Raw genomic sequence first — 27,793 nt, 5'->3', positions numbered from 1 at the left:
CTGAACTAGTAGGCCTGTCCCGTGAGCTAGACCAGGCCTTTTCGCGCTGGGATTCGGTGGTGGCATCTTGGCGGCTTTAGTGGGGATCAGGAGCGTTTCCCGGTTGGACTCCCCCTACCCACCCGATGCCAGGGGACCCTTAACTAGTAGGCCTGTCCTGCGAGCTACATCAGGCCGTTTTGCGCTGGGCTTCAGGGTCGGGAATAGGGGAGGTGCAGCTGGGGATCAGGAGCGTTTCCAGGCTGGATTCCCCCTACCTGCCTGATCCCCGGGCCCCTGAACTAGTATGCCTGTCCTGCGAGCTAGACCAGGCCGTTTTGCGCCTAGCTTCGGGGGCGGGAATCGGGTGGCTCGGCTAGGGATCAGGAGCATTTCCAGTCTGGGGTCTGTCTCCCCACCTGGAGGGGAGGGCCCGCTGAACTGGTTGGCCTGTCCAGCGATGTAGACCAGGCCGTTCTGCGCTGGACTTCGGGGGTGGTTATCGGGGCCGCGTGGTTGGGGATCAGGAGCCTTTCCCCTCTGGGCTCCCCCTACGCACCTGGAGGGGAGTGGCCGTTGAACTCATAGGCCTTTCCTGTGAGCTAGACCAGGCTGCTCTGCGCTGGGCTTCAGGGGCGGGAATCTGGGCGGCTTGGCTAGGGATCAGAAGCGTTTCCGGGCTGCGCTCTCCCTACCTACCTGATGGCAGTTTCCCCTGAACTGATAGGCCTGTCCCATGAGCTAGACCAGGCCATTTTGCGCTGGGCTTCGGGTGTGGGAATCGGGGCGGCTCAGCTAGGGATCAGGAGCGTTTCCCGGCTGGGCTCTCTCTCCCCACCTGGAGGGGAGGGGCCGCTGAACTGGTTGGCCTGTCCCGTGAGCTAGATCAGGCCGTTCCGTGCTAGTGTTCAGGGGCGGGAATTAGGGCGGCATGGCTGGGGTTCAGGAGCGTTTCCCAACTGGCCTCCCCCTTCCCACCTGGAGGGTTGGGGCCACTGAACTGCTAGGCCTGTCCCTCGAGCTAGACCAGGCCATTCTGCTCTGGACTTCGGGGGCGGGAATCGTCGCAGCGAGGCTGGGTATCAGGAGCATTTCCCGGCTGGGCTTCCCCTACCCACCTGGAATGGAGGGGCCACTGAACTCGTAGGACTTTCCCGCGAGGTAGACCAGTCCGTCTCCTTGCTGGGCTTCGGCACCGGGAATCGGGACGGCGCGGCTGGGGGTCAGTAGCAGTTCCCGGCTGGGCTCCTGCTACCCTCCTGGAGGGGAGGTGCCGCTGCACTGGTGGGCCAGTCCCCCGAAGCTGTACTGGGCCGTCTCTTCGCTGGGCTTCGGCGGGGGTAATCGGGGCAGCACGGCTCTGGGTCCAATAATTTTCTTTCTATATTTGAAATCATTTAGCAAATTCTAAAGTAGTCCTTAGAGGCTATAAAGATAACAGATGATTCTTTTCTAGTTTTACATTGAATAGGTTCTCAGTGAAGCTATTAAAATTTAATTTGCATCAGAAACATTGTTATGAATATTAAAATGGTATGTGTTTTGAATTGGACCCCCTTTAGATCAAAAATCAAGTTCAAACGACTTTTATCTACTAGTCTTTTATATAGGAATGTATTAGCTTGTAGCATTTTTGACCTGTAATATTCTAATTATTTTTTTGCTTATTGCAGTTTTAATAGAATTACTTGAAAAATTTGTGCTTCATCTTTCGGAAAGCCCGTGTGACTGCTACTTCCCCTCAGTAGAATACACAGGTACATTTTAAACATTTCTACATATAAATAACTTTCCTAGAGATGTGTTATTATATTGTCAATGCACAGAAGTTTTTCCATCCTGAAATTCTGCAACTTGGTATCACTAAAATACAGATCTGTCTTTCATCTTTGTCTGTTTTTTCTTTCATTCCTTTTTTTCTGTCTGCCTATTAAAAATGACCTAAAGCAATATCCTCCAGTCTTCTTTTCCACATATATTTACCCAACATGTATATGGATAACTTTTTGTTTGTTTCTTTTTGGTCCACATTCAGCAGTGCTTAGGGCTTACTCCTGGCTCTTTGCTTAGAGCTCACTTCAGGTTGGCTTGGGGGACTCTATGGGATGCCAGAGATCAAACCCAGGTTGGCCATGTGCAAGGTAAACTCCCTACCCTCTGTACTATCACTCTGAACCTATTGATAACCTTTAAATTCACATCATCTAGTCAGAAATTTAAGCATGATTTTCATATGTCTGACTGATAATAGGTAAACATCACTCACTTGTCTTCTAAGAACACTCAAACTCAGATATCCCACTGGGATGTTATGTTACCTTATGTCGATGCTTACTTCCCTCTAACATTGTCTGTTTGGTGGTCACTATTATACTGTCTGTCACAGACACATAATTGAGGAATTATTGATTCTAAGTTGATATTTACCTTACAGTCACCAAACCTTGTGCTGTTTTCTTTCTTTCCTGGGAGTGAAAGGGTAATTGTTAATTCTTGTGAGGTCCCAAGTAAGCAATGCTTTGCTCAGCCTTGTGGTGCTATATGTATTATCTGGTCCATAACGATGAAGCCAGGTGCTTCACGGTTATGGACCACACCCAGTATGGCAGCTTATAGGCTATACTCTGCAATTGCAGAACTATGTGTGGCTAGAAATGAAATCCAAATACTGCTATACTACCCCATGGCCCCTATATCCCTTTCTGTTTGTTTGTTTTGGGGCCACACCTGTTGTGCTCAGGGCTTTCTTCTGACTCTGTACCCAGAAATTACTCCTGATGGACTTGGGGAACCATACATGGTGCCCGGGATCAAGCTTAGGCCATCTGCATAAAGGCAAGTGTATCACCTGCTGTACTATCTGTCCAGCCCTTCTCCCTCAACTTGTGTTTACAATATAGATAAAATTTATCTACTTATCTCTCTCTACTCTTTGTCATCTTAGGCCACTCTGACTCCTGCCTTTGGTGTCACACCATCTATTTACCTGCCATCTAATCAGAGCCTGATTCCTTTTCAAGGATATTCTTTATAAGGATGCTAAGCAAAGGAGCAAACAAAGTGAAGTAAAACTCCTTAGATTCTGTTAACAGAACTGAGATTAGCAGAAAGGAAAGAGAGGGTGAAAAGGACAGGGAGTGTGTTCAGTTGACAGTGGTAGAAGGTTAAAAAAAACTTTGAGATGGGTATGGTGTGGTATCATACATTTGAAACAGTCTGAACCTGTATACCATATACTGTAAGCCATGTTATTTCAACTTAAAGAATCAATTTTGTAAGTTATTTTTGTGCTGCTTTCAGAGTGACTTTTATGTACAGGTCTGACCAAGTCATTTCTCTGTCCCTTAAAAATTTACGTTTGACTGCAGCATGAATTCTAGAATTCTTACATTATTCTGTCCTTTACTTTTCTAGCATCACCGCTTGTTTGTTTTCTAAGAACACTAATCTACTAGCCACACTTCCAGCCTCCCTCTTCCCTGCCTTTATTTATTCAACAAATAGAAATTATCCTCTACTATGCTCTTTTTCTCAAATAGAGCATTAAAGAGAAAAAGTCTTGCCCTATATACTTTACCTTATTGAGAACACAAACAAAAAGTAAAAGGTTCATTGTATTTAATAGGGTAGCAATAAATGAGAAACATATATTAGGAAAGGGGATGAGGATTGCAATAGTAAATGGTATCCAGACCAACAGAAGTGGAAATAAATATATGAGTAAATTTGGTGTGGGATATTTTCTGAGAGGTGCTTAGAAAATGGACCCCCCCATGGACCCCTCCCAGTGATTCTTGGCTAACCAGGCCAGTGGCTCAGTGTGAGGGCTCCAGGATACAGTGCTACTTGCACCCAGAGATTACCGGGGTCACTCTAGTGGGGTAGAGGGGGCCTCCCCGACCACATTTGGCAGCTCTTGGCGGCCTCTAAGACACCTGGCACAGGTGACCATATGGTAACAGGCATCAAATCAGGGCCATGCAAATCACTTGTCTCTTCATATATGGGTATTTTTAGAGAAGGAGAATTCTGCCAAGTGACCAAGAAAGAGATTGGTGTGTTTGAAAATGCATAAGGGGGAGAATGATTGACATTGAAATAAAAGATGTAATGGTTTTAAAATTTATTTCAGCATCGTAAGTATAGGAATAATATATTTGTGTTATATATATGTATATATGATACAAGTATACATATTATGCATATATATTTGATATATATTTAAAATCACCTTATATACTATACTGACAAAAAACCTAGAGGGAAACAAAGCACTAAAGTGCAGTAATGAGTTAGAGATTACTGAAAAGATCGCCTTGAAAAATGATAAAGACTTGAATCAGAATGTTGGTAGAAAAAGTGAATAGTGCTTGGATTCTGGGTGTTGTCTACTCAAGGGTGAATAACTCATCTATCTTCTTCAGCACAGTAATCTCTGATTTATGTTGTATTCATCACATTGTTCTTTGGCTTGATATTTTCTGTAGATACTCTAACATGAACATTATGTTGAATCAGTATCTAAATACCCTAAGTAGACTTATTGCTCAGTGGTTATGTGTTTACTTCCCTATCTTGTATTTCTAAATTATGCTGAGGGAGATATCAGGTATTGATTTTGTTGAATATATTATTGGGCAGATAAACTGTGACCATGAGTTTAAATTATTCAAAGATTCTAGATGAATAACAATCCACTGAAATTTTAGAATATAGTTGAAAAGAGTGACTTCCTCCTTATAGATTATTTTATTCATTATTATTATATGGTAAGATTGCCGTATACTGGGGGGGATGGGTGTTGGAACACTAAACGACTGAAGCCGAATCATGAACAGCATTGTAAGTGGTCTCACAGTGATTCAATAAAAAGTAAAATAATAAAAATAAAAATAAAATGAAATTGAAGAATGGAAAAAAAGATTGCTGCTGATTTTTTCTTTCTTCATATGGCTTGAGATAGCCTCAGCTTATTTGGTTTTGGCTGGTGGAACAATTGTCTGCTGTTATAACATTTTGTTTTATTTTAAATAAAAACGAACATGTTTTGATGTAAAAGATGCTACAGAGCTAATACTAGATAGATATATTCAATTTTTTTATGTTCCTTGAAATGAGAAATTGATTGTCTTTTTAAAACTGACATATTGCTAAACCCGAAGGTAGATGGAATTAGAATTACACAGTCATCCATCTGTTATTAGCTCCCTCAGGATTTCAACCCATTATAAAATTTGCAAATCTGCGAAAATAAAATTAACTGTTTATCCCTTTAAATTAAAAAAGAAAGAACAAAGATAAGTTTTTGTATATTTTCAGTTTGTAAGTCCATATTGGTATCTTTCCAGATCTGAGCAAACAGTAACATTTTGTTGGCTCAGTTCCCTGTAATGAATTTTTTTTTCATTGTGGTCACTTTTTTAAAGTGATAAATTAAGTAACCCTTTCAAGGCTGATACTCATTTAACTTTATCTATTTTCTCTTTATGTTATTAATGGATTGGAAAATATTAAAACAAAATATTACATTTTCAACTTTGGCTGTTAAAATTCCTTCAATTTAATATAAACGTCTTCTGTACATTCTTTTCAATATTCTACAGATAAGTTCCTTTTATTTATACATACATATAAAAATTTGTATCCCTGTAGCATTGTCCTCCCGCTGCTCATCGATTTGCTCAAGTGGGCACCAGTAACGTCTCCATTGTGAAACTTGTTGTTACTGTTTTTGGCATATCAGATATGACACAGGGAGCTTGCCAGGCTCTGTCATGTGGGCAGGATACTCTCAGTAGCTTGCCAGGCTCTTTGAGAGGGACAGAGGAATCAAACTAGGGTCAGCTGCGCGCAAGGCAAACGCCCTACCTGCTGTGCTATCTCTCCAGCCCATAAAAATATGTATATATAAATAAAATAGTAGTATCATTGCATTCTAAAACTATATAGGTTTCAAGTGTGCATCATTGAAAATTAGCATGTACATTAACTTTTCTTCGATTTGATAACCCACCAATGACTCAACCTTCCTTCTTTTCTGGTCCTGTACTATAAAAGTTTATTTTTAATTCAGTTTATAACGCACTTTTTGATTTCTCTATCTACCATACATGAGGGAAGTCAAAAAGTGTCTTTCTCTATCTGGCTTATTCATTGTAATAGCCTCTGGATCTAGTAATGTTATTATAAGTGGCAGGATTTCATCTTTCTTTTATAACTGAAAAGTATTCTATTGTGTATTTATTTTGTATCTTCTCTGTTTATTCAATAGCCAGTGGACTTTTTTTTTCCAGATTAAGTCATGTGCTAATATTTTTATAATCAAGATTGGTTGCCTTCTACTTCACAATTCATTCAATGTGATGTGCTACTCCTGGTATATCAGTGGTGTATATTATGAGGTGTTGCTCCAGGAATTCTAAAATTTTAAGTAGAGTGTTACAATTGGAGTTAAATGTTTAACTGGATGGTGACTTTGGGTTCTGGAAGCATCTCTGCAACTTGTTAATCTCTTCTGAGATTTATGTGAGTCTCTGGATGATGAGAATATTCAACAGAAACAGTAGTAGTGGGCTGACTTTTGAAGATACTAGGGCATTTTTATTTCCCAGCACTGATAGCAACTGCAGTGAAAAATTCTGCAGACATTGGGAGCATCCTGTGATTCATTGTTGTGGATATTTGGCCAGGCAGATGGACACCAATTTTGTGCAGGCCTGATACCACGATATACTCAAAGTCACAAGTTTCTCAGTTTGCATTGGTCTACACACACACACACACACACACACACACACACACACACACACACACCATTTCCCAGATAGCTCTGTCTCTCTCTCTCTCTCTCTCTCTCTCTCTCTCTCTCTCTCTCTCTCTCTCTCTCTCCATCTCTCTCTCTCTCACACACACTCACACACAATCACACACACACGCACACCATTTCCTAGATCAGCATTAGGATCTCTTGCAATTAATGATTATTTCTCACAGCTGATTCTTTGTACTTCAGTTTGCTCTGTGCTTTAGCTTCTTGCTCTCTGGGGGCTTTCTCTTCCCGCAAGAATTTCCAGATCATCTCTCCAACTAGACCTTCTCTTAAACTCATGACTTTGATGTTATGGTTGTGTTTGCTGATTTACTTTTTCATAGACATTCAAATGTACATAGATTTCCTTTCAACATTTCTTGAAGGTGAATTCTAGTGTTGGCAAATTCCCTTAACCTTTGTTTTTACATGAAGACCTCTAATAATCTTGCAGAATTCAGTATTCTTGAATGGCAGTTTGTGAGTAATTTTAATATGACATTCAATTAATATTTCTTATCCGTTCCATATTGCTTCCCCTTCTGGGATAGCCATTTTCCTTTTGTTGTCTTTCCATGTACTGTGAGCTAATTCTCTGACAGTTTTCCGAAAGTCTCTTCATTTAGTTATTTTATACATCGTATTTATCTTCTTGTACATGAATACTTATACAGAATTATTTCAAGGTCATTGATTCAGTTTTATATTGAATCTGATCTGTTTTCTCAACTTTTTCTAGAACTTCTGATTACATTTTTTCACATTCTGAATATATGATTTTCTTGTTTAAAATATCAATTTCCTCCTATTACATATTGGTTGTAATTTCTATCTTTTTCTGAGTTTTGTTACATCTGTTTGATTAGACTTCTTGAATTCTCTTTTATTACTTTTTACTAAACTAATTTTGAACTAATATTTCATAGTGAGATGTAATCTTCTATGTTTTTGAGGTTGGGTTCTAGAGAGTTGTTCTCTCCTTATAATGTAATTCTCTTGAATTAGTTGCCATGTATTTTGGACTGCCCATTTTTCTATTTTAAATTTTTCTGCCTTTTCTGGTTTATCTATTACAATCAATGACTAATAGAGAGTGGTACTTCTTTTAATAAACCCACATGTGATGGTACTTTGGGTAAAATTTAATAAACAAACAGATTAAGATCACATATTGCCATTTTGGTTTCAGGTCAAAGATCCAAAATATGTTCTTTTTGATCTTAGATTACAGAAACATTGGTGAATATACCCAATAATTTCAAGGTAGACAGACAATAAGTAAAGTGCCTGCCATAGAGGCAGGAAACAGGGGGTAGGGGTCATGGCCGGAAGGAAACTGGGGACTTGGATGAAAGGAAATGTACACTGGTGAAGGGATGGATATTGGTCATTGTATGACTGAAACCCAATCATAAATAACTTTGTGACTATGTTGCTCATGGTGATTCAATTAAAAAATTTTTTTTCAAGGAAGTGCTCTGTCCTGTAGAGGATGGGGGACAGGAATAAGACATAAACCTAAAAAAAATTCTAGCATTTTTTAGTGATGGAATCTGAAATTATTCAGTTTCCTACCTTGTTTCAGATGATGTGCAAAGACCTTGGAATTAGGCTGTTGTCAAATAGAAAGTTCTGCTTTAAGTGCCACAAGCATTCAGTAGAAAAAGTGATCAGTGTTAATTAGTGCCATCATAGAAGCCAAGTGAAGGAAACAGTAACAGAACAGAAGGAGTGACATTTGTGCTACCTCCTGAGTTATTATGGCCGAAAGGAATAGAAGAAGAAAACAGTGTTCCAGGCAAGGGTAATTGCATAATCAAAGACAGAGGAAGTAATGTTTTTTTTTGTTCTTCCAAATGGTACTAACTATACCAATTAGGATTCTGAAACTCTTACAAATAGCTTGATCACAAGGAATTGGATTTTATGGGATTAAAAATTTAATAAAATAAATACAACCACGTGTTAAAAATGAAGCTACCAAAACACTGTATTGAATTTTAGGAAAGCAGGAGGTAGGAGGTAATGCACTGATCCATTGATTTTTTTGCTGTGTTGATTTCTCTGGGAGGTAAGAGTTCTCAAACTTCGACAAATTCAGCAGGACCTCAGGAGAGTAGGTGAAAATCTAAGCACTAACTTCTCCAGTCATGGATTTGTCCTTCAATGCAGAAATCCTTTACCTTTCTGAAAACTTATGTTTTCACACCATTAACCAAGTGTCAAACAGAGTAGATTTAATTTTTTCTACTACTACTTTACATGTTAGCTTTGCAAACCAAAAATAGAACAGAATTCATTACCACAGTGAGAGAATAATTGCAGTATTAGGGAATTTTATTCAGTTAATTTTATGTAACACAATTCTATTCATATTTAAAATGATTGTATATTTCAAGTACTTGATATTAATACAGAGGTTCAATTTAGTACTTTTAAGTAAATAGAGTATCTTTGATGTTATAGGTGTCATTGGTGGCCTTCTTCAAAGTCAGTGTATTTCCTTAAATTTTTCACAATGAGTCCTGGGAGTATGGCTTATATTATTTACTTAATTTACGTATATAGAAAATATTTTTAAATCTGTATATAGTTTCATCTACATCTTGCTTCTGTTTTTATAATAACATCACAAACTATTTTGTTCAGTTGGACATATATTCATTTATTCATTCATGTGCTAATTCACTCACTTAAAGCTTATTAAAGCCTATTTTGTATCCCATAATGTATTGTACATATTTTTATGAATCATTTGTTACCAGTATGAATAAATGCCTTTGGTGGGGTGGGAGAATATAGAAATAAAGAGATTTTTGAACAGTAATTAAAAAGTCAAAATGGCAATACTACCGAAAGCATTGTATAAATTCAATGCAATCCCTATAAGGATACCCATGACATTCTTCAAAGAAATGGAGCAAACACTCCTGAAATTTATATCGAATAATAAGCCCCCACGAATAGCTAAAGCAATTCTTGGGAAAAAGAAAATGGGAGGAATCAACCTCCCTAACCTCAAACTTTACTACAAAGCGGTAATAATCAAAACAGCATGGTACTGGAACAAAGGCAGAACTGCAGACCAATGAAACAGAGTTGAATACACGGACATCTCCCCTCAATCATATGATCATCTAATCTTTGACAAAGGTGCAAGAAATGTGAAGTGGAGTAAGGAAAGCCTCTTTAACAAATTGTGCTGGCATCACTGGATGGCTACATGCAAAAAAATGGGCTCAGAACTCTGCCTAACACCATGTACAAAAGTAAGATCAAAATGGATTAAAGACCTCAACATCAGACCAGAAACCATAAGGTACATTGAAGACAAAGTTGGCAAAACTTTGTCTCCATGACATTGAGGCTAATGGTATTTTCAAAGATGCCACGCCACTGGCCGAGCAAGTGAAAACAGAGATAGATAAATGGGACTATCTTAAACTAAGAAGCTTCTGCACCTCCAAAGAAACAGTGACCAAAATACAAAGACAGTCTACAGAATGGGAAAGAATATTCGCCGAATACACATCTGACAGGGGGTTGATATCAAGGATATACAAAATACTGGTTGTACTTCACAAGAAGAAAACATCCAACCCCATCCAAAAATGGGGCAAGGAATTGAACAGAGACTTTCTCAAAGAAGAAATCCGAATGGCAAAAAAGCACATGAGAAAATGCTCTACATCATTAATCATCAGGGAGATGCAGATCAAAACCACAATGAGATACCATCTCACACCTCAGAGACTGGCCCACATTCAAAAGAACAAAAGCAACCAATGCTGGCACGGATGTGGCGAGAAAGGGACACTCCTTCACTGTTGGTGGGAATGCCAACTGGTTCAGCCCTTTTGGAAAACAGTATGGACGTTCCTCAAAAAATTAGAAATTGAGCTCCCATTTGACCCAGCGATACCACTCCTGGGAATATATCCCAGAGAGGCAAAAATGTGTAGTCGAAGTGACATCTGCACTTGTTTGTTCATTGCAGCACTCTTTACAGTAGCCAGAAACTGGAAGAAACCTGAGTGCCCAAGAACAGATGACTGGTTAGAGAAACTTTGGTATATCTACACAATGGAGTACTATGTAGCTCTTAGAAAAGATGAAGTCATGAACTTTACATACAAGTGGTACAATATGGAAAGTATCATGCTAAGCGAAATGAGTCAGAAAGAGAGGGATAGACATAGAAAGATTGCATTCATCTGGGGGATATAAAATAACAAAATATGAGATTAATACCCAAGAATAGCTGAGTTCAACACCAGGAGGATTACTCCATAGCTAAGAGGCCAGCCAGGTATTCTAGGGGAAAGGACAGTTCAGATAGAGAAGGGAGCACCAAATGGAGGGTGTTTGGAGGATCCTTCCAGGAGGGGAGATGCAGGTTGAAAGTAGACTGGACTGAACATGTTTGCCACTCAATGCCTCTTTTGCTGATCACAACACCCAAAAGGAGAGAGAAAACAAAGGGAAATGCCCTGCCACAGTGGCAGGGGGGGTTTGGGGGGAATGGGGGGGAGGGATGTTATCCTTGGTGGTGGAAGGTGGGCACTGGTGGAGGGATGGGTATTTGATCATGGTATGACCGAGGTCCAAGCACAAAAATTTTTAAGTCGACAACTGTGCCTCATGGTGTTTCACTAATAAAAATTAAAAAAAATTTTTAAAAAAAAGTCGAAAATAGTTAAAGGGTAGCTGCTGTGATTTACAGTAATGTTATTGATGGTTTCCTCTGCACATAATTTTAACACCAAACCCATCACCAGTGTGCCCACTTCCTTCCCCCAAATACCCCAGTGCCTTTCCCTCTCATTCCTCTTACTTCCCACCAAATCAATTTTGTGAATCAGTTTTTGTTTTATCCTTTTATTGGTTCCTTACTGTGTATCTTTAGGTCCCACATTTGAGTGAGATTATTCTGTACTCATTCCTTTCCGTCTGTCCAACTTCACTTAGCATGATATCCTCTAGTTCCAGAAATATTTTAGTCTAAAAAAATTCAACGAAACAGCCTTTTGTCTCTCAACAAAACAGAATTTCCAAAGCAGGGAACTCAAATATGCAGAAACTAAACAAAAGAAGATTCTTATGCATGTCCATAATTGGGATCCATATTGAAATGGTTAAAGTTTATGGTTAAAGTTAAATGAAATTTTATAAACTTGTGTAGAGGCCATAGGCCTGGTTATTCTTAAGTTCCAGATATGTTAAAGAAATCATTTAACCTTCTGACAAATGGATCACTCTTGAAAAACTCCTTTTTGTGGGAATCAAGAACTTGATCCTCATATGGCCATACTACCATGGGCATCTTCTTTAATTTTGATGCTTAAGTGTAGGATAATTTTGGGTTTGTCCTTTCAGCCTTGCTGTAGGGAATTTAGTTTACCTTAAAGCAATGTCCTTTTTGTATGGACACAGGAAGACAGTTAGTATTATGCTTTGTAACTTGGGAGTTGATTGTCTCTAATAATATTTACTCCTGGGCATCTGCTCTTTCGACTCAGTTACTCTCAGTTCCTAGCACCCCAGAAGCATGGTCCCGACGAGGGACTGATTGGACCCAGGGCAAGCTGTGAGCTACCCTGGCATCAAAATGGGCCAGGCCAAAGCGCCACAATATTCAACTATAAGTTGAGAGCATGATCATAGACAAATGCTGTCATGATCCAAAAGTAATTATGAGTCTAGGACCCTGCTGGGGTTAGGAAGACTAATCTGGCCTGGACTAATGGTCCACCTGGACCATTCCTGTGGTCTGAAATATATAGTAAGATGTCCTCAGGAAGAACCAAACTTTAAGTTTGATATATCTCTTACTGTGCTTATACAGAATGACAATGCTAGAAATATTAGAAGTAAATTTACTGTGACTAAGTGGATAGGAATGGAGCTATAGCATAGCCAGTAGGGCGTTTGTATTGCATGCGGCTGACCCGGGTTTGATTTCTTCGCCCTGAGAGCCTGGCAAGCTACCGGGAGTAGTCTGCCTGCACGGCAAAGCCTGACAAGCTCCCTGTGATGTATTTGATATGCCAAAAACATTAACAAGTAGTCTCACAATGGAGATGTTACTGGAGATATAATCTAAGACTGTAAGATCAGAAAAGGTCGAGCTCCAGAAATCAGTCAGGATTCAGGGAATAAAAAGCAGAGAATGGAAGAAGGGGGCAGAGTCAGAATACAGAGCAAGAAGAGCTTCAGAGAGAGAAGCAGATGGGCTCTGGAGAGAGAAGCAGAAGCACTCCAGAGAGAGAAGCAGAAAGGCTCCAGAGAGAGATCAGAAGAGACCAGAAGAGAGACTACAGAGATAGGGTCAGAAATAGAGAGACAGAGAGAAGAGAGTACAGCAGCACATACAGAAACAGAGCACAACTGAGGAGTCATCCCCATCAGGTCCATACACAGTGGCTCAAGAGCACTGATCGTGGGCAGCGAGAGAGAGAGAGCTGTCCTGAGAGCCCACCAACAACACACATCATCATCTTCGCATCCCTCCCTTCGCATTTGTAAGATATTTTTTATACTTAACCTTTGTCCATTTGTTATCTCCTAGGAGAATTCACCTGATCTATGAAATATGTGACATTGGAAATAGCCATTCTTAGCACTCTTTGTTAACCATGTAAGATTAAGGTTTCTATATGTATCATGCTTTCCAGAAAAAAAATCACATATCAACATATTACTTGTGCATTTGTAATACTTAATGATCCAAATTTTTGCATACTAGAATTCTAAAAGTTACCATCTAGTTTTTTATTTTGGTAGGGCAAGGGATGTAGCACAAATGTAGAGCATGTGCCTACCATGCATGCTCTACATTTAGCCTTAGATTAGATCCCTGATACCCAATCCTATCCCCAAACACCTCTGCAGACCACTGATGTGGTCTTTGTGGACCCTAAACATTGCTGAACAGTACACCAAATCCTCAGTCTCACAGCACTGGGCCAAACATTATCACAGATAGTCCCATCCTTAGCAACACTGGGTGAGGCCACCTAAAAAAATCTGTTCTGACTGTAGTTGTAGCAACAGACATTACTGTTGTCATTATATCATAGTATGATAGTTGATGTGAAGCAGTTCTATTCCAGAACTACAAAAATAAATAAAATCAGAATGTTTATTAATTTTTATTATTTCCATTTTGAAAATTAGCTGTCAGTATTATAAACTCATTTAACATTATTTCAATGTGGACAATTAAATAGAATTAATCTTGAACTACTGGGTCACCAACACAGATTGAGATGCTTAAACAAGAACTTTATGATCAAAACACTTGAATTTAACATGGTTTTTGTAGTGGACTGGCTGGAGCGATAGCACAGTGGGTAGGGTGTTTGCCTTGCATCCGGCCGACCCGGGTTTGATTCCTCTGCACCTCTTGGAGAGCCCGGCAAGCTACCGAGAGTAGGCTGTTTGCACGGCAAAGTCTGGCAAGCTCCCCGTGGCGTATTCTTTATGCCAAACACAGTAACAAGTTTCACAATGGAGACATTACTGGACCCACTTGAGAAAATCGATGAACAACGGGAGGACTGCTACCATGCTACTGTGCTTTTGTAGAGGACATTGTTTTTGTTTTTGTTTTATTTCCCCACTGATATTTTTTTTATTAGTGAAACACCATGAGGTACAGTTGTAGACTTACAAGTTGTTGTGCTTGGGTTTCAGTTATACAATGATCGAGCACCCATCCCACCACCAGTGCCCATTCTCCACTCCCACCAATCCCAGTATCCCTCCCACCCCCCATCCCCCATCCCACCCTGCCTCTGTGGCAGGGCACTCCCTTTTGTTCTGTCTGTAGAGGACATTGTTAAAGCTGTTATTGGTATATGACTTATTTTCTTCTAACTGCTGTTATTTAGACCAAAAACTTGAAACTTTGCTTAAAATATGAATGCCTATTAGTATTTTTAATTGACCATGTTTTGTGTGACAGAATAATTTCAGATATTAGGTGCTTTGGGTGCAAAATGATGGAACGCCATATCAAGCTTCTGCTGGCATCTTCTTATCCCTTCCTCCCTGTACATTAGATTCATTCCTCTTTGCTGGAGTTCTGATGTGCCTTACGCGCCAAGACTACGAAGGGGAAATATTCTAGTTTGGAAAATGTGCAAGAGAAGCAAAATAGTCTTCCTTGATAAAACTGTTGCTAAAACATTAAGTACTTTTTTATTAAAACTCCAAACTGGTTTTATTTATCCAGTTATGGATGAAATGCTTATCTCTTATTACAGTTAGTGATAAATCACAAAAATTTCTAAGTTAGACTGATACATATACTATTGTCAGTATAGGGAACTGCAATGAAAATAATACTAAAATTGCCAACTAAAACAAAAGTTCAGATGTGGCTTGTTGAGAAATTGAGAATTTCTATTTTCTATTTTTATTCATTATTAGTAATTGGTCAGTAAATCTAGTCTAATTTGGGCCTATACATTTCTGGATTATGAGACTTTCAGTGTTAAAACCATGATAGCCCCTGATAAACTCAGACAAGTTGGTTAGTTAACTCTAAGGAAGCTAAAAGTGAATTATTGTTAGTCCGGAGAATAGATGTTTGATATCAGTGATATTAATTCATTCTCTTTTATCTTTGCAAATCAAAAGTCTACCAATATTTTAAGGTTCAGTGAAAATGATGCTTCTAACTAATCTCACCCTCTTCTGATATACCAGTACTTTATCTTTACATTCTTATCCCTCTTAGTGCTTTAAACCTTCTTTGTTCGGTGTTATCTGTATGTGAATTTATCTCTGACACGACATGGAAAGTTCTTTTAGGGCTTACTGCATGATTTATCTTTCATTCCCCCCATAGCTTTGAGTATAGCCCTCCACACTTACTTTATCAGAAAGCACTTATTAAGAATGACTGAGCCCATGGATTAAATAAATTGCATTGATAGTATGAGATGTACCAATGTATGAAGGGATAGAGGTGGGGAGTTGTGGTTACTGATAGAGGATTCATAAAAGTTAGTTTTTCGTTCTTTCTACCAGAAATTTTGCAGTTTTGGAAAATGTGTGTGTGTGTGTGTGTGAGAGAGAGAGAGAGAGAGAGAGAGAGAGAGAGAGAGAGAGAGAGAAACAAGAGACAAATGCTATAGCTTCAAGTCCAAAATTAAAAGCTTCAACCAAAGCCTCAGTTCTTTTTACTATTTAGTGATACTTTGACTTGTTCTCTCTCAGTTGGTCTTCCATTGTTTTCAGGGACTACTTCAGACTTTCATTTATTCCTGTAGTCCTCGGAAATATACAACGCCTTCTTGACTTTGGTAAAAGATCACAATTTCTGTTTCATAAAGAAAATCTGTCTGTATTAAGAAATTCACTGTACCTTCATTGAAATACTGATTACTACTTAAAAATTTGAATATGTGATCTGGGAAAGAATAAAAAGACTTGAGACATATATATAGATACATAGAACTATATATGTGTGTGTGTGTTTTATATACTCACACATATATATACATACATATGTTTGTAATTCATTATACATAGATATTGCCTGTGAATGTATAAAAGTAGTATTTGGAACCATGTGGAGGTTAATAGCTTTGGTGTTCTGTGAACTGAGTAAAATTAGATTGCTTTAAAAAAATTATGATTAGTTGTTTTATATTTAATAAGCTTTTAAATACATACATAGGGAAAAGGTTATTTGTAAAAAGCTTTCCGTTATTTTCTGAAAATATAATTGACAGTTCTTAAAAAACCAGATTTGTCAGTGTTTTCAAAATTCAGATTAAAATATGTAAAAATATTACTTTCATCAATTTTCAATTAAATTGTGATTATTATGCATACTTTTATACATTTTTATAACCAGGTTTTCTATTGTTTTCAGCTATTGATGCAAATGTGAAAAATGAGACTCTTTCATCTGTGCAGCAACTTGGCATTAAAATGACTGTCAGGTATGGATATGGAAATATCTCTCTTGTGCATTTGTTTTATCTACCTCATATGTGCTTACAAAGTATTTAACCACCAACTATTTTATGTATGTAAAATTCAGGTTTATCATTCCAAAAGTAATAATTTGTTTTTGAGAATGTTGGCACATGATTAAATTACTTATGTAGGCAAATCTCATGCTTCATTATCATTTCTGAGGCCAATTACTGGTACTTAGACTACTGTGACTAACAGTTTTTTCTTTTTCTTAATATAGTATTGACAAAATATCTGCATAATCATGACACTCTCTAAAATATTATTATTATTTTTTAAAGTTTGGGCCACAGCTGACAATTCCTAGGGGTTACTTCTGGCTCTGATGGGCTGGAGCGATAACACAGCGGTAGGGCGTTTACCTTGCACACAGTCAACATGGCTGACCCGAGTTCAATTCCTCCGCCCATCTCGGAGAGCCCAACAAGCTACCGAGAGTATCTCGCCCGCACGGCAGAGCCTGGCAAGCTCCCCGTGACGTATTCAATATGCCAAACACAGTAACAACAAAGTCTCCAATGGAGACGTTACTGGGCCCGCTCAAGCAACTTGATGAACAACGGGAGGACAGTGACAGTGACAGTGACTTCTGGCTCTGCGCTCAGGAATTACTCCTGGCAGTGCTCAAGAGACCGTATGGGATGCTGGAGACTTGAGTCCAGGTCAGAGCGTACAAGGCAAGCACCCTACCTGCTGTACTATCTCTCTGGCCCTTATAATATGATTGATTTTAATCGTCCACTGGTAGTGATAAGTATAAAAGTACTTCAATTATAGATGCAGAAATTTAAATAAATGTCATTGTATTTTGAATGTTTCACACCCAAGTTGAAATTTTCAGAAAAAAATGGACAGACCAAATGGTGGACCAGCTTCTAATAACTCTTTGAGCTCCATGAATTTCCTCTCTATCATTTTAAGTATGTGGGGCATCTAACCATCTCCTTCTCCTGCAGTAGAATGTCTTCAGAAGCAAGCATAGAAAGAAAAAGCATGTTAAGGATGCTAAAAGAAACCCCTTTATAATGAGTTGATTTAGTGAGATCATTATACTGAATACTGAACACAGTATTTTCACTTCCCTACCTTAATCATGTATATCATACAACTCACTGATTTTTTGGTGGTTTTCTATCCACTATTATAATTCCATATTTCTCTTCTGCAGTGCAATTCATAATTAATAGAAGTGTGAGGCACATACCTTTCTTTATTCAAAGTAATATCTTAGTTGTAAAAAATAAATTGAAAGTGACTTTAATGAAATATTTATATACATCTACAGTATAAAACAGCTGGCACCCAAATACAACCATTGTCACTATGGCAGCTAATAGAAATGTATTTTAGTTTGATGACTCATGAGCTGTTAAAAATATTACCACTGGCAAAGCAACTCTTTAGAATGGTGAAAAATTCTTGTTAAGGCCTTAAATAAAACAAAAACACTATCTTTCCTTGATCTACACATGGTTACATTCAGCATGTATATTTAAAGTTTGGGAAAAACATTTTATGGTTTTGTTGGCAAACTCTATTTTTCATCCTGGAATTAACAGAACTTTGCAATTTTTTATTGTGCAGATCTCTTCCATGTTTAGCTTTTTAGCTGTCTTAACCAAGTACCTTTCGGCTATAATGACAGTCAAAAACTCCTTCATTAATTTTTAAAGTTACTTCTTGAGAAGGACTCTCACCATTTACAATCATTGGATTCAATGAATTCTAAAATTTTCTCTATACCAAATATTCTGTCAATGTAATTTATTCACTGTCTTTGTTTACAGCTTAAGTTAAGAAAAAAATGCTTTTATGTTGAATAATTAATTTATGGTATCCCAATTTTGTTCTCTTGTTACTTTTTTTTTTCAAATTATCTATATTTACCAATGAATACTGCTAACCCAGATATATTATGGTCATCAGGAACATATATTGAATATTAATCTTTCTGAAGTGTCCTAAACATAGTTATGCTAGAACTTGAAATTTTAAACTGTACAATCTTGAACATTCATAGGATAAGCTTTGACGGAAATTTAAAAAGCAAATTTGCAATGCTAAAACTGGCATTTTTCACATTGTATACTCTGTGGACTCTTAATGTAGGTACGGCAAGTTCCTCAACATATTAAATGATGGCGCAGAAAATGATCTTTCCCTAGTTTTAAAGCACTGCGAGAGATTCTTGAAACAGCAACAAGTTCCTGTAAAATCTTCTCTTCATATCCTTTTGGAGTGGACAAATAATAATTGAACTTTTTTCAAAACAATTTTTTTGATAATTCTTTCTTTAGCCTCATAGGTAGATGTGAAATAATATTTTAACCTGTATTTGTAATAAATTTTCTATGATATATATTTGCATATAATGTTACTAAATTTAGTTATAATTTTTAGATTTTATATTGAACATAAAAATGTTGAGCTTGGTGGGGAAAAAAATTCCCTTTTGGAAAATGACCAACAAAGCAGTTTTATACCTCCTATAACTTATAAGGTTTTATCACTGGAGCAATTCTGATCTGCCATGTGTCATAGTTTTTTAAGGTGTAAGTGAATAACCTGTGGTATTGGCAGAATTAGGGCTGGAGCAATAGCACGTCCTACCTAGCAGGTAGGACGTTTGCCTTGCATGCAGCCAACACCGATTAGATTCCTCTCGGAGAGCCCAGTAAGCTACCGAGAGTATCCCGCCTGCAAGGCAAAGCCTGGCAAGCTAACCATGGCATATTCAATATGCCAAAAACAGTAATAACAAGTCTCACAATGGAGTTGTTACTGATGCCTGCTTCAGCAAATCAATGAAAAACGGGATGACAGTGCAGCAGTGCTACATTGGCAGAATTGGGAGAGGGATGTTGGAGCCTCTGTTGTTACCTATAGAGAGAAGACCGGAGCCATCATTGCAGAAACTGCACACTAAGCAGGGAGAGTAGCAGCACTCTTGAGCACTGGCACACTCCCTCATGGAAGAGAGAAGAGTCCACAAGGCTGCTAGGAAGAGAGCCATGGCTAAACAAAAGAACTAACAATTTCAGCAGAGATAGCTTGGCACAAATAGCCTTCTGCCTCTATGCCATCACGATAAACATCTGCAGTCATCAGGGCTTTGGACTATAGAAACCTACAGGGTAATTTAGACCCTGTTGAGGGAAATCAAGTAAGTTTAGTATATTGATACCTCTCTCAACTTCATTGGAAATACAGGCAGTTCTGTGCCCAGAGTAAGTTATCAGTGACAGCAAACTCCCTCATCCATGCCCATGGGAAGATCCACTGAGGTCACAGAGTATAGGTCAGGTCAATAGATGAGAGGGAATAGCAGTAGGTTTCATTGATTCTATGGTTCCCAGTCATTTGGGGGAATGAAGGAAGTAAATCCTTGGCAGAATGATCCCCCTGCCCCAAACACAAGAGTTCCAAAGAAACAAGAAATCTACAAACTGAGTACTTCCTGGACAGGCAGAGGGGTTGGGGGAGAGGTGGGAATAAATCAAATGCTTTTTATGCATTTGAAAGAATAAATAAAAAATCTCCAGAATTTAACTTGAAAGTCATAGAAATGAGGAGTATAGCAGGCAATTTTTAGATAACTATTATGAAGTATAGCTCTTTCAAATTCCTCTTTGAGAGACCTGAATAGCGTTCTCATCCTGTTTGCGTAGGGCCCAGGTCTCTGAGGCATATGTTAATGCAGGAAGAACAGTGGAATCAAAGAGATGTGCCCGGAGCCGGAGGTTCTTCATCCTCTTAGCTATTTCTTCGACGTTCTTGAAGGCGTTCCAAGCCGCTCTTTTCCTCCTGCACAGCTCGGGTGCCAGGTCATTTGTCATGTTGACTTCTCCACCTAGGTACACATAGCTGTTGCATTCGGAGATGGTCGTTCTGTTGAGAGCAAATGGGGCGTCAGGAACGAGGCTGTTTCTCATAAACATTGTCTTCGTAAGATTCAGCTGTAGTCCTACCTTTCCACACTCACGGTCAAAATCGGCCAGCATTTGTGCCGCTTGGCTGATGTTTGGTGTTATTAAAACAATGTCATCGGCAAAGCGGAGGTGGTGTAGTTGCGGACCATCTATCTTCACTCCCATTCCTTCCCATTCCAGTCGTGGCATGATGTTCTCGAGGGTGGCACTGAAGAGTTTCGGTGAAATGGTATCACCCTGCCAAACCCCTCTCTTGACATCAATGATTACTTCTTTGTAGAATGGTGAGATCCTGGTAGTGAATCCGCAATACAGCTCACGGAGGATCTTGATGTATTGGGCTTGAATGCCCTGATTGGCTAGGGCTTCAATGACCGCTTCCGTCTCAATAGAATCAAAGGCCTTCTTTAAATCAATGAACGTTAAACAGAACGGCATCTTGAACTCCCGAGAAACCTCAATGAGCTTGGTTATCGTGTGGATATGGTGTTGGTGCTGAATCCTTTGCGGAACCCGGCTTGCTCACATGGTTGTCCTTCATCTAGTGTTCTGCCAATCCTATTTAGGATGACTCGAGTGAACAACTTGTAGATAACAGACAATAGGCAGATCGGATGATAGTTGCCAATGTCATGGATGTCTCCCTTCTTGAACAGTAGTACGGTCCTGTTGATTTTCCACTGGAACGGAACCTTGTATTCAGGCAGGTAGAGTGTGAAGAGCTGAGACAGTGTATTGGTGAGTACTGACGGCAGGTTCTTCAGGTGTTCGGGTCTGACCTTGTCTGGGCCGGATGCTGTTCGTTTCTTTACCGATGAAATGACGTGTCGGATTTCGGAAGGGAAAACGTTGAAAGAGTTATGCTTGGAATATCACGTTTCACTCAAATGACAGAAAGAATCCGGAGTTCCGACATCCGTCGACGATCAAGAATCAGGGACACTTTCTCATTTGCCAAGGTGTCAAAAATCAGATGGGCTGGTCACGTAATGAGATTTAAAGATGACCGCTGGACTAGAGCTGTTACCGACTGGATTCCATGGGATGTCAAAAGACCGCGTGGCCGCCCACCTACCTGATGGTCAGACTTCTTCATCAAGATCATGAACGATCGGTTTGAGGCTCTTCATGTTCCCAGAGCGAACAGATGCCATTGGGCTACACTAGCACGCGACAGGGACAAGTGGAGACATTACTGGTGCCCGCTCGAGCAAATCGACGACTAACGGGAAGTTAAGTGATTAAGTGATTATGAAGTATGTTAAGTATGCATTTAAAAATTCAATATTAATGAAATAAAAATAAATACAGAAGTAGAGGAATCTCTTCACCAAATATATTGAAGCCACTTTTAAAAACCACAAGCATAGATAATTGGGAAAAAAAGCAGAAGTAAATGAAGTGAACTCATCAATGCAAAACTTACAGGATCAATCTTGCAGAGGAAAGAATAAAATGAAGTTAAAGATAAAATTTCAGCCAGGATTCAAATAGAATAGGAGAGGGAAATAAAATGTAGTAAAATTGAAGGCACTCTGAGAAACCATAATATTAGAATAATGGGAATACTACAAGAAATGAGAATAAAAAAGAAAATCATAGTCAAAGAAAGCAAGGTGCTGAAAGAACACCAGAGTCTTTAAATGGAAAAAGATGTACACTGACATATAATTATTAAATTGTTGAGGAAATCACGATCACGATCATCCTGTTGTTCATCAATTTCCTCGAGCAGGCACCAGTAACATCTCCTTTGTCCTAGCCCTGAGATTTTAGAAAGTGCCATATTCAAGACTCTTTCAGGGTCAGGAGAATGAGACCTTTCATTGTTACTGGTTTTTAGCATATTGAGTACGCCACAGGGAGTTTGCCAGACTCTTGTCGTGTGGGCAGGATACTTTCGGTAGCCTGCCGGGTTCTCCAGAGTAAGAACTAGATAATAGGATGTCTAGCTTCCAGGAGCTGGGTTGATGTGATTACAAGGTGCCAGGGGCAGATGGTGGGTGTGACGCCTACCTACTAGAAGATGGGGGATCTGGGTGGAGGAAGCCCAGTCCCAATCCGAGCAGGCTTGGATATCTCAGCCCCAGAACCCGCATGCCTAGGTTCCTCTGCCAGTTCCTTCATGCATGAGACTTGTCCGAACATGGAGACTGGTCTCAGCATGGCTGTGGCTGGTTCTGGAGGTCTTCTGCTGCCAGGGGTCTTCTTGGGGCGGGGAGGAAAACTCAACCCGCCCCCGTCTAAGGAGCCCCAGGCGCGGAGGCAGTTGAGGGAATGGTCACGGTCCTCCCGTTGTTCATCGATTTGCTCAAGCGGGCCCAGTAATGTCTTCATCGTAAGACTTGTTTTTACTGTGTTTGGCATATTGAATACATCACGGGGAGCTTGCCAGGCTTTGCTGTGCGGGTGAGATACTCTTGGTAGCTTGCCAGGCTCTCTGAGAGGGGCGGAGGAATTGAATTCGGGTCGGCCATGGTGTCTGCGTGCAAGGCAAATGCCCTACCGCTGTACTATCGCTCCAGCCCAGTTGAGGGAATAATAAAGAAAAATACTAAAGACTGTTGTGTGGGTGGAATAACATATAGTTAATCCGATTAAGTTATCATCAGATTCCTCAGCAGAAACTTCACAGGTTAGGAATGGGTAGGATGGCATGTACACGATTCTAAAAGATAAAATCTCTCAGTCAAAGGCCAAGTGATAGCTTAGTGGCTGGAAAATTTGCCTTGCAAGTGGAAGGCCACAGATTCAGTCTTCAGTTGTGAACTTTTTTACCAAGCATTGTCCTAGAAACTCTGATTTTTGTGCCTGGAAGCTCTGCTTTCTGACACTTTAAGTGCTATAAGTGATTTTCATCTAAACTATATTCAGGAATCTGGGAGCACTGTAAATAAAGGATGTGACCCGTGTGGGTATCATAGCTCTAAAGATGTGGGACTATCATGTCCAAGGCAAGCATTTCTATGAGCACCACAATTGTACTCACAAAAAAGTGTATGACAACCACTGAGTACCACACCTTCAGTGAGCATATGTGAAATTATCACAATTAAAGAAATGTAACGCACCCAAATATACCACCACAGAGAGCACTATGACCAAATTTATGAGCATCACAACCTTGCTTATGTAGGTAGGACATCTGCTCATTCCAACAACAGTTAAGGAACGGAAGAGGAGTCTAACAGCTAATAAAAATTATTCAAATGTCACGATGAAATACATAAATATCACCCTTTCAATACATGCAAAAAGTGAGTTTACCACTACTAGACTTGGAGAACAGTGCTCAAAGGAGCCCTTCTTCTGCAGGGAAAGAAAATGAAAAGAAACACTAAATCTTGAGTATGGTGATAAATCAGAAACATAAGAATAAAATGAATTAGCAACAAAATATAAAGAGAGATAAAGAATAGGATCAACTAAAATGTAGTTATTCAAAACTTAGTCAAATGCCATCACAGAATAAGACCATCCTAGTTACAGAGATATGATGGTTAAACTTCATCATAACCATAAAATAAAATCTGGAGCAGAGACCCATTGAGACATATAAATGAAGAGATTGAGGTGATGATAAGAACAAATCCCAATGAAAAGGTATAGAGAAACAAACGGATAGATATATGATATAAATGGAAAACAACCACAACAAGAAGGGATAGAATAGCAGTAATTAAATCCCACATATCATAATCACTCAAAATAGAAATTGTCTGAGCTTACCAATCAAAGACACTTAGGAACTAAATGCAGTGCATTTTTAAAAAGCATGATAGAATTCCTCACAGAAGAGATAAAGACAAGTGTTGGCTGAGAACAGAAGGTTGGAGTAATATGCTCCAATTCAGTAATGCAGAGACAAGAACAAGGGCTGCTATTCTTCCTTTAGATAAAATAGACTTGAGTTAGAAAATGATATAAGACAAAGGTGAATGGATACAATGTAAGGATTAATGGATATAGTGGTCATTAATAGTAGTACACTCAACATAGGGGTTTCCAAAGATACAGACCAATTAATAATAGTTCCGAAGGATACACTAACAATAATGCGGTCATTATAGGAGATCTCAATACTCAATTTACAACAATGGACAGGTCATCTGGACAAAAAAAAATTAACAGAAAAATTATGACATTAAATAAAAAAATGTGTTCTCAACTGTATATGAAACAATCTTATAAATCACAGTTGGGGTTCAAAGAAGTCTTAATAAACATGTGAAGATTGAGATAATATCAAGAATCTTTTCAACCACTAATCATGATGCTAGAAATTAAAAAAAAAACAGAAAAGAACTCAGAGAGAGTAAACAACATACTTCTGAATAAATGAAGAAGTTAAAGTACAAAAATTACTCAAAAAACTGTGAAAATGAGGAAGTTATATAGGATGCAGCAAAAGCAATATTGAGAGATATTTTTAGGAATATAAGCCCACCTGAGTATATAATAACAGTCTCAAGTAAACAATCCAGCCTTATATCTGAAGGAAAGAGAAATACAAACAAAAATCACCAGAAAAAAGAAGATAATAAAAACTAGAATAGAAATAAGATGGAAACCAGAATGATGATGCTAAATATCAATGAAATCAGTAGCTTGTTCTTTGACAGAATCAATAAGTAGATATAACTTTATTAGACAATGAGAGGAGAGTGGTGAAGAGAGAGGAGACAATTAATGAAAAGAATAAGAAATTAAAGAGACAAAGGTATCGATAGTACTACAGAAATGCAAAGGATTATGAGATTACTACAATAAATATCTACTTGCAAGCAAATATATTTGTATATAAAACTTATATACATATATATGTGTGTATGTATATATGTATGTATGTGTATATATGTATGTATGTGTATATATGTATATCATATATATATATATGTTTTAGAGGCCACACCTATTGGTGCTCAGGACTTTGTCCTGGCTCTCTAATCAGAAATCACTTCTGACATGCCAGGAGTCCTGTGGCAACAGATTGAGCTGAAGTCAGCTGTGTGCAAGGCAAGCACCCTATCTCGTAATAAGATGCAAGTCAAACACTATGTCTGTGCCCAGATAATAACATTTTTTTAAAGTCATAGAATGGTCTGAGACTACGTCAGAAAGAAATATGTACCTGAAAAAGAGCAATCTCAAGTACAAAAATTGAAACAGTAATCAAAAGTGCCCTGAGAACGGAAGTCCAGTATCAAATGACTTCACCAATAAATTCTACAAATCTTTCAAAAAACTAATACTAAATTTGGCTCAAACAGTTGCACATATTTTGAAATGGGGAAACACACGCAAACACATTTGATGAGGCAATTATACAGATCCCCAAACCAGAACATAACAGCAGACAAAATATAAACTACCAAATGATAAATCTAGTGATGCACAAAACCGCAACAAAATCTTGGTAAATAGAATGGAATCAAGATAACTCATCATGACCAAGTGAGATTCATTCCAGGGATGCAAGGATGGTGTAACATACATAAAACGAATGAACGTATTACACTATCAGCAAAAACAAGAACATAAAAATCCCATGATCATGTAAACAGATTCTGGACAATTATTTGCCAATATTCATTATCCATTTATGATTTTAAAAAGTAGTAAATTATACATAAGAGTAACATACCTGAGAATACAAAAGGCCATGTATGACAAACCTATAGCTCATGCCATACTCAGTGGTATAAAGTAAAAGATTTTCTCCTGAGATTTAAAGCAAGACTTTCAGTCTAGTTTTGTAATCCCTAGCCAGAGAACTTAAAGGACAAAAAGATGTAGAAGGAATATACATTCGAAGGGAAGGAAAATGAATTATTTTTTTGATGAAATGATAGTATACACAGAAACCCCAAAAACTTTACCAAAAATTACCAGAAATGAATAATGAGTTTAGTCATGTCAGAACATAAAATCAATGCATAGAAATTGCTTATATTTCTACACACATTGAACAGAGCAAAGAAAAAAATGTTAAAGTCTGTTATAGTTGCATCCAAAAAATAACTGTAAATAGGTAAAGGTAAAGGTAAAGGCCCTCCCGTTGATCGTCGATTTGCTCGAGCGGGCCCAGTAACGTCTCCATTGGAGACTTTGTTGTTACTGTGTCTGGCATATCGAATACTCTCGGTAGCTTGCCGGGCTCTCCGAGAGGGGCGGAGGAATCGAACTCGGGTCGGCCATGTTGGCCGCGTGTAAGGCGAACACCCTACCCGCTGTAAATAAGCCTAACAAAAGAGATATAGTGACTATATATTGAAAACTATATTAGCATCACTAAATATTATTTAGCACTGTCTGTAGAACTGTCCTCCCATTGTTTATCAATTAGCTCGAGTGGGCATCAGTAATGTCTCCACTGTGAGACTTAGTGTTACTGTTTTTGGTGTTTCAAATATGCCATGGGAAGTTTGCCAGGCTCTGCTGTGCAGGCGGGATACTCTCATTAGTTTTCCGGGCTCTTCAAGAGGGATGGAAGAATCGAACCCAGGTCGGCCACGTGCGAGGCAAATGCCCTACCCACTGTGCTATCGCTTCAGCCCAGCATTTACTATTAAATGTAAATATTGTAAATTATAAAAATAATGAATAAATACTTTAAAACTTTTATTGTATAAAGCTATAAACATTAGAACTATAAAACATTCCTAAAATTCCAGAAGCCAAAGAATATGAAAGACATCCCATATTCAAGGATTGGAAGGACAAACTTTATTAAAACTGCCACCTTATCAAAAGCAGTCTAATTCTGTATAGCTCTATCCAAATGTCAATTTCATTTTTTACAGAAATAGAACAAAAAAATTCTAAATATCTCATGGCACAACCAAAGACCAAAGCAATTCTGAGAGAAATGAAGCAAAATGGAAACATCAGGCTCCCTGATTTCAAACAATTACCAAATGATAGTAATTAAAGCAGCATTGTACTATAGCAAAACAGGAACACAGACCAATAGAATGGACTAGATATGGCAGCAAAACCACATAAATATATGGAAATTTAATCTACAAAATAATGAAGCCATGTCCTTTCAGAGGAAAATGAAAATCTCTTTAGTTGGCAAAAC

General features: G+C 38.6%; 1 protein-coding gene across 1 annotated transcript in view; it reads left to right on the top strand.

The window, feature by feature from the left end:
• The window catches only part of TBC1D32 (TBC1 domain family member 32), a 332,745-nt gene that overhangs the window by 274,319 nt on the left and 30,633 nt on the right, over positions 1-27,793 (top strand). Inside the window, exons 27-29 of the mRNA XM_056125154.1 lie at positions 1,653-1,736; positions 16,674-16,743; positions 18,890-19,005. Coding sequence (XP_055981129.1) covers positions 1,653-1,736; positions 16,674-16,743; positions 18,890-19,005 — 270 coding nt within the window. The remainder of the gene's footprint in view (positions 1-1,652; positions 1,737-16,673; positions 16,744-18,889; positions 19,006-27,793) is intronic.

The sequence above is a fragment of the Sorex fumeus genome, unplaced genomic scaffold (genome assembly GCF_029834395.1).
Source record: "Sorex fumeus unplaced genomic scaffold, SorFum_2.1 ptg000054l, whole genome shotgun sequence".
NCBI lineage: Eukaryota > Metazoa > Chordata > Mammalia > Eulipotyphla > Soricidae > Sorex > Sorex fumeus.
Note: the sequence above shows the minus strand (reverse complement) of the source record. Positions and strands in the feature narration are given on the sequence as shown.